The 8,298-nt window shown below is 38.7% G+C and overlaps 1 protein-coding gene across 1 annotated transcript; it reads left to right on the plus strand.

Annotated features, from left to right (window-relative positions):
* Positions 1 to 69: 69 nt before the first annotated feature.
* AKAP17A (A kinase (PRKA) anchor protein 17A) lies at positions 70 to 7,320 on the plus strand. Its single transcript, XM_009889440.1, has 4 exons — positions 70 to 1,285; positions 3,430 to 3,578; positions 4,696 to 4,936; positions 6,388 to 7,320. Exons 1-4 carry the CDS (start codon positions 524 to 526, stop codon positions 7,318 to 7,320), a joined length of 2,085 nt encoding a protein of 694 aa, XP_009887742.1. The 5' UTR covers positions 70 to 523.
* The last annotated feature ends 978 nt before the right edge of the window (positions 7,321 to 8,298 follow it).

The raw sequence follows: 8,298 nt of genomic DNA on the forward strand, positions 1-8,298 counted from the left end.
GGTGTCGCTGGGGCCTCTGGCTTCTAAATAATACAGGGCGGGTTTCTCTCGTTGCAGACGCCTTCCAAGCCTTTCTGCTGGAGTGGGATCCGCCTCGGCGGTAGCCGGTTGGCGTTTAGTGCTTGTTATGTAGACTTCAGAGTGGTGTGATACCGTGCCGCCAGTCCCTTCCTTCTGTAAAAAAGGGTAGCTGCTTTCTGAGCCATCACATACCAACTTCATGTATTCCTAAGATTGTCGTCAGCTTCTTGTTTGTGTGTTTGTTTTTTTTTTTCTGAGGCCTTACTGAGGTTAAATTACTTACAGGTTCTAGTGGTTATAAAGTAATTTACGATGTTTGTACTACTCTGTTTTAACTCTGTAATTGACTCTTGTATTAAGAGACATTGTTTTAACTTGGGAATGGTTAAATGGCCAAAGAATTCAATTATTTACGGATAAGGGCTATTTTAATTCACTACTGTTAGCCTGCAACTTAAACTTGCGTCTTTTATGTTTTTTTATCCTATGCTTTTTCTGTGTTATGGCTGCTGCAACAATAGTTCATGATACATCAGAAGCTGTAGAGCTCTGTGCTCCCTGTGGGTTATATCTTAAACCCATTACAAAAATGACCATCAGTGTGGCACTTCCTCAGCTGAAACAACCGGGAAAATCCATTTCGAACTGGGAAGTGATGGAAAGATTGAAAGGGATGGTGCAAACTCATCAGTTTTCCACTCTGCGGATTTCCAAAAGCACAATGGATTTCATCCGGTTTGAAGGAGAGGTTGAAAACAAAAGTTTGGTTAAATCTTTTCTGGCATGTCTTGATGGCAAAACAATAAAGCTGAGTGGCTTCTCTGACATTTTAAAAGTCCGTGCTGCGGAATATAAGATTGACTTTCCTACCAGACATGACTGGGACTCATTTTTCCGTGATGCAAAAGATATGAATGAAACTTTGCCAGGGGAAAGGCCAGATACTATTCACTTAGAGGGCTTACCTTGTAAGTGGTTTGCAGCAAAGGACTCTGGCTCAGAAAAGCCAAGTGAAGAAGTCCTTATAAAAGTTTTCAAGACGTTTGGAGAAATACGTAATGTGGACATACCTATGCTGGACCCTTACAGAGAAGAAATGACTGGCAGAAACTTTCACACTTTCAGTTTTGGAGGCCATTTAAATTTTGAAGCTTATGTTCAATACCGGGAGTATGCAGGTTTCATTAAGGCCATGAACGCCCTGCGAGGGATGAAGCTGATGTATAAAGGCGATGATGGCAAAGCAGTGGCTTGCAATATAAAGGTGAGAAACTGTGGGCTTTTTTTATGGGAACTCACGTGAAAGACCAAATAGAGCTAAATGTTATTTCCCTAGTGCTTATAACCTACATCTATGTACTGTAGTGATGACAACAGGTGACGTTAACAGCACTAATGTATTTTTATGGAACAGTCATAGTAGAATTTTTAAAGGAAAATGATGGAAGAAAAATGTCATGTTAGACTACTTGAACAAAGTGGGTGGGATTTTGCTTTTTTTTTTTTCTGACAAGGCAGTTCTAGAAATGAGAACCGTTTGGTGGAAGGACCAAGTCCATGAACATGACCTGCTAAATAGTTTTTAGGAAGTAATTTGTGTTTACAAATCTTGTCATTTCACTTACAATTCTAATTCTGAACAAGTTCACATGTATTTCACCAGAAGACTGACTTTAAAGTGCATTGTTCTCTTTTGTGTTCACTACAAATAGAAATTTTGGAGGAGAATTTCACAGCCTCTATATTTAGTCCCAGCATTGATAATGAGGTCTACCAGACAAGTGTCAGAACTGTAGAGTTTAATATTATGTAGCCTGGAGAATACACAGTTAATCATTATTGTATTTCACATACAGAAAGGCCCCCCCAAAAATTTAAATGATAATGTTAATCTGTAGCACAGTTCCCTGTGAATGCAGTGTGCTTAATTCATATATACTGAGTTTTCCAGAGGTTTTTTTCTGTAACCTCATTGTCTTAGAAAATACAACTGTGATAAAGAACAAGACAGTTTGTTCAGATGTAGTATCTATGAAAGCATGGCCTGAAGAAAACTTGCTCTGATATGTTTGGAAATAGTCTGTGCACTTATATATCAGTTGAGTGAAGTGTTTGCAGATATATTTCAGTATGCTCAATAGTCATTCATCAAATCAGAAAGTGTATTTCAGGAAAAAGCTTGAGTATTGCTTTGTGTAATGTGGGTATGTGCAAATATTTATTCAAGTTTTAGTTTAGTCAGTATAAGTAAAATGCTGTAATCTTTTCTCTTGTTATCAAAGTTTGTCAGTTGGAGCATAGAAACAGTTTTTACCTTGACCCTCAAGGTTTTCAAGGGGATGTGAAATTAAAACTGTCACCTACATGCAGGGGATCAGGGTTCCTAAACTTAGTTTGGCCGTGCAAGAGGAAGCATGCCTTCCTGGCAGCTGCCCTGGGGATTGATAGGAAAGAGGGAGGGCTGTGTTTGTGACTGAACTGTCAGAACGGATCTCTTTCATACAAAGTCACAATACCTTGTCTGTCGCTACCTGTCTGTCCTTTTAGCCTGCTAGAAACATCGTTTACATAGAGCCTGGGTGAATTAAACTGCAGAGTATGTGCTGCTTGTTCTCTGCCCCATGGTTCATGACGATGGGCCTGCAGTAATGTATTCTGGACCCCTGCCTGCTTGCACAGACATTGGTATCTGGAATGGGAGATTAGACCATCAGGTCTGTGATCTCTGCTGGTGTCCTGTTCCAGCGCGCAGCTGGACATGACCAAGGTGTGCCCGTATGTCCTGGAAGCTGAGTATTTTCTCGGGTCTCATTGCTCAGCTGTGTGTAACTTCTTTTTCTCTTGTGTTCCCATTCTCAAACTTGGAGCTCCAGCGCAGTCCACCTCAGTTTGGGAATCTTCTTGTTAGAATTGGTGGGGAGGCAGTTGCTTAAACCGGGTGCTGAATGTTGCAGAACTTTCTGCTGCTGAACTTACGGATCATCAGAGAGTTAGAAAGGGAGACCTTTATTAGGGCCCATTTCTAATGAGTGCTGTACAGTCCCTAATAGCATACATGAATTGAAAGAGTTCTGTATGTTTCTGTTCTGACAGGTTGAAAACATTTAACAGCCAGACCCTACGCCACACTAGGGTATACTTTTGGATGTCAGACACACACAAAAGTGTAAACTAGTACTTGATTGTGCTACTGCGCAGGCATTTAGTTCCTGGTTATCAGGTTATAGTACTCTGGTGCTTGATCTGGGGCATATAGAGAAGTTCCCTTGGTTTTGAAAAAGGTTTTATATTTCTGATTGTATTTACACTGTGGTTTGAATACTTATGTGCTAGGTTAAAATTGTTTGGGATTCTTGGGGATTTTTTTTTTTGTCTACTTAAAACTGTTTTCAATTGTATCCTGTAAAGGTTTCTTTTGACTCAACAAAACACCTTAGTGATGCATCAATTAAGAAGCGTCAGCTTGAAAGACAAAAGCTTCAGGAGCTTGAAAAACAGAGAGAAGAACAAAAACGGAAAGAGAAAGAAGCTGAGGAAAAACAAAAAGAGGAAGAAAGGTATTTATAGGTTATTTCTCAGTTATATTTTTAACAATAAGGCATAATAAAACTGCAGTTACTTCCTCGTACCGGCATCAATAGATAAAAAAACAACTAAACACAAGTTTACTTTCAAAGTTCTACTCCTGTAACTAAAGGGAAGCGCTTAAAATATTGTGGTCCTTTTGAGGAGGCAGGATTCAGGGATTATGAGATTTGGAGAAGTGTTCTACACCGTCTTCTTTTTTTTTTTTTGGTTGGAACTGTAATTTCAAGAGCTGAGAACTTACATGATGTGTAGTCATTCTGATGGAAAAATGTGCATTGTAAATGGAAAGTAGAACATTATGCACTTGTTATATTAGTAAGTCACTTGGATATTATAAAGCTAATTTGTTCTTAACATGAGTACTTTTCCAGGAAAGGGGTGAGGTACAAGCATGTTTAACAGTGCCATTTTAAGAAAATGTATATAGGTGCAAATGTCATAAGACAGCTATTCAGAATATAAATATGAATGGCGCTAATTGTTTAAGAAGTTGTATGGTGTCCAGTTGCCTTGATGTGTATAAATTCTCGTTGCTTAATGTTTAGACATTAAACAGTTTCTGAAACTGCAAGTTTATTTAGATTGTCACTACTGCTTATGTTCCATTCAAAATATTAAATCTGCAAAATATTCAGTTTCCTAAAAATCGTGCCATTAGACACCTGATCTCAGAAACCCTTGGCCTTTTACATAAGCTACCATTTTGTCCTAATGACTGAAATAAAATCCACCAACCCCTCTACGCATTAATTGGCTTGGTAATTTTCTTCTCACTATAATGACTGACTGCCTAGCTGCCTGATGCGTTGTTATTGTCTCTGGCCAAATTGGTTTAAAACAAATTCTTGTTGCAGCCATGTTTTGTGTTTGCATTCCAACTTGTTTTCAAATACTGACAGGCTAATTATTGTTTGCTGTCACAACTAATGTTTAAAGTGTTTGTTATTTTCTACTTCTGTTTTTCGGTAATCAACAAGATTTACTTAGAAACAAATTTACTTGAAGTACAAAATACATTTTTACATAAGAGTAGAAGTCTAAAATTGTACCGCTCTAGATAAGGTGAAAATATTAATCTCTTTTTAGGAAGCAGAGAGAGCTTGAAGAATGTGAGAGAGAGAGAAAAAGAGAAGAAAAGTTGCGCAGGAGAGAACAGAAACAGAAAGATCGTGAAGTTCGACGAAACAAAAAACAACTTGAAAAGCTTCAAGCTGAAGAACAGAAAAAACTGCAAGAGAAGATAAAGTTAGAAGAAAGGAAGCTCCTGTTAGCTCAGAGAAATCTTCAGTCCATTAGACTAATTGCAGAACTGCTAAGCAGAGCAAAGGTAACTTCAGTATTTGTATCAAAAGTTAATGCAGAATCCAGCAGAACAAAGCCTTTTACTGACTTGAGAGGTTGTGGGGAATGCTGTTCATTAAACAACAGATTTAGTACCTCTCCAGATGCTATTCCTTAGACCAAAAATGCAAAAAAGTGCAATGAAACAGTATTTGTCCCTTGGTAAAATACAGACCTATAGGTAAATGGAACAGTGAACTTGAACCTGTAGTCCCGTATAGCTTTTTTTTAACTGTAAGCTAATTGGCAGGCTTGCTTTTAAGTCCAGTAAGCATGATAAAGTGATTTAAACACAGAGGATAAGACACAGGACTCCTTATTTCTAATTCTAGTTTTGATGCTGTTTCCCTTCTGGCTTTCAGCAATGCTGTTAGCTATTCTCTGCAGTTTCAGAGAATGAGCTTTAATTATTCGATGTTTGGAATTGTGCAGAACAATTTCTCTGTAGGAAAAGTACTGTCAGCTAAGGTTTCAAATATTAGATCCTGTCTCTCTAACAGCATTGTTATTTTTCACTGAAACAGGATGTCATTTGCTTAAGACTTGGATAAAGTCATGTTAGGATGTAACGTAATGTAAGTTTTTTCTGTAGAAATGAAAAAACTGTGTGGTGAAGCACAGTTGCTTTTTTCCTGATGCCAGTGTACCTCAGGAGTGTTTTTGAACTCATACGGGGCTATGTGGTGAGTTACATGCTAGGAGAAGGGAGAAATACTTCTTGCAGGCTTTGTAACTTTGCATCTGTGAAATAGAAAGGTGGTCTGATAAAACAAAGCAGTGTGTTTCTTTTACTCACAGAATTGTGAGGTCTGCACTAAGCTGTTTGTCTGGGTCAGAATTAAAAAAAAAAGTTTGAACTTTCTTTTTCAGTATCATGAGTTTCTAACGTGGTTGACAAAATGAGGATCAGTTTCTACATAATATGCATGTGTTTAATTATTTGCTGGTTTTTATGGACTCAAAGTTATCTGTGAACCCCAGATTGCAATCATCTAAGAGAAATTAATGTTTTAAGTTTGATTGAAACCTTCAAGTGTTGACCTTGATAAATGTATTTTAATAGTTCAGATTTCATATATTGTTCTAGCTTGTGTGTTACTCTTGTCATATTAAGGAGACGTAAAGACCAAGCTTTGGTTTTGCCTTGTGGAACAGCTAGGAGAAATTAACACTCAAAAGAGTTTGTGGAATAAGACTAATGTTTCACCTTACAACTGTTGTGTGTTAGTGTTTAGGTTTTTGTTGGTTGGTTGGTTTTGGGTTTTTTTCCCTTTAAGAGGGAAACAACCGTTTTGTTTTGGGATGGTTGAGTTCCGTTTGTTAGATTTCATTTTCTTGTCATATTGCTGCTTTTGTGTTATGGTATAATTTGGAAGCATGAGCAGGTCTATAAATATTTTCATATTTACTCTTACTGTCCCTTTGACTGTCTTTCAGACAGTAAAGCTTTTGGAGCAAGAACACAATGAAGAAAAGATTCGTCTTCAGCAGCTAGAGGAGAGACGAAGGCTCCAGGAGGCCGAGCTCAAACGTGTGGAAGAGGAAAAAGAGAGAGCACTGGGGTTGCAGAGAAAAGAAAAGGAACTGAGAGTGAAACTACTGAACAATCTTCTGAGCAAGAAAATGGATGCAGTTAATCAAAACAAAGAAGAAACAGAAGCATCTCAGTCTGACATGCTGATAACCCCTAGTGGTGTTCCACACACCGTGTCATCCAGCTGCATCACTTCTACCTCAGGACAGGCTGTTACAGGCAAACTGGCTCCCGGCTCTCAAAGGGAAGTACCATCCCCTGAGAGCGTAAACACTCAGTGCAAGTACTTGAATGGCAATGTTCATGACAAAGTCCATGTCAAAGAAGGTCAGAAACTTCATACCACAAACTCTGAGAGGTGTTCTGAAAAAAGAAGTTCGGGGGAACTTTCATGTGTTCCCACCAATAACCAGCAGCAGAAGAACCTCTCTAGTTATGACCAGGGTACCTGCAGGAAGGACTCACACCATGAGCAGCGCAAACGTAGCACAGAGCCAAGGAGAAGAAAGAGCCGTTCGTGTAGCAGCGTAAACACTGATGAGAGTAAGAGTAAACGAGAGAGGAGCAGACACAGAAGAGATGTGAGTTACCTGGATGAAAAGCGCAGGAAAGAAAGGAGGTATTATAGACACTCTAGCAGAAGTTACAGTCCTCGACGAAGCCATAGTCCTCGTCGAAGCAGTGTAAGCCCCAAACGTTCACGTTACAGAAGAACTCGCAGTAACGAACGTAGACGAGACAGAAGAGAAAGAAGTCGTAGTCGCAGAAGTGTCAGCAGGAGACAAAGGCACCGGAGGAGATCACTGAGTAAGCAAAGGAGTACTTGGAGTGGGTAGTGGAGGCTTTGGCTCCTTGAAAAGGCTGTGCTTGGACAAAAGGTCCAGAAAGTTCTAAACGAGACCTCATCGGTGTGACTGCTGTAGAAAACATGTTTGTTTCAACCAATGCTTAACTTCCATCTCGTCCCTGATATCAAGCAAATAGATGCCTGATTTTTTTCTTGACGTTCCTTTGTGCTTTATTATCTCTTTCTAGGTTTCTGCCACCATGTAGGTGTAACTGCCTGTGCTTGTGCTCGAGTTCCTACAGTGCTAAAAGCCAACCTGTTTTCTTGATTTTTCAGTTTTCTAACCCTTAATTTTAGTTGATTTAGTTTTTGTCTCTGTATCACCTAATTTGGCTTGAGAAGTACATGGGAACATCTGGAACTCTAGATGTGACAAGCTATTACATACAGATTTGATTTTAAATGCTTTCTGGTGCATTCAATGAAATCACATTTAACAAAGTAGAGATTTTCCGATTGAGATGAATAGCAGAACTTGCATATAGTTCTTAAAACTGACTATAAAGATTATCAGGATATCTTTTAAACCCCTATGGTTCCTTCATATGTCTGTATGGTGCCCAGCTTTGTGGCGCAAGTTACTCTGGCATGTAATTCCATTTGTATAATAATACCTTCCATGTAAGAGAGGCACACTGATGTAGGAAGTAAGAAGCAGTGGTAAAATGGTTGAAAAGTTGTTCTGTTATTTTGTTGACATATTTGGCTTTGTAATTACTTTAAGTGGCATAGAGCCACTTGAAGTATTTTTTCAGGTACATACAGAGGTAGCCATTGTCTTTTGAAAAAGGGGCCTTCCTGCTAAATTATTTTTACTTGTGGTGTTGGAACGTAAGGCTGCAGTGTCTCTTTAATCTGTTTTGCTTCTAAAATGCAGCTCAGGAATATTAAAAGCTATAACATTACAGTGAAAGAGTTTATTTTGCCTTTTTATGGTAAAATTAAAAAGAAAACTGTTTCCAGTGAA

Source organism: Charadrius vociferus, unplaced genomic scaffold (genome assembly GCF_000708025.1).
Source record: "Charadrius vociferus isolate BGI_N301 unplaced genomic scaffold, ASM70802v2 scaffold26, whole genome shotgun sequence".
Lineage (NCBI taxonomy): Eukaryota > Metazoa > Chordata > Aves > Charadriiformes > Charadriidae > Charadrius > Charadrius vociferus.

Coding starts and splice junctions, on each gene's coding strand:
- AKAP17A (XM_009889440.1), top strand. CDS start 524: ATGGCTGCTGCAACAATAGTTCATGATACATCAGAAGCTGTAGAGCTC. Junction 3,579..4,695: donor AAACAAAAAGAGGAAGAAAG/GTATTTATAGGT, acceptor ATCTCTTTTTAG/GAAGCAGAGAGAGCTTGAAG. Junction 4,937..6,387: donor AACTGCTAAGCAGAGCAAAG/GTAACTTCAGTA, acceptor ACTGTCTTTCAG/ACAGTAAAGCTTTTGGAGCA.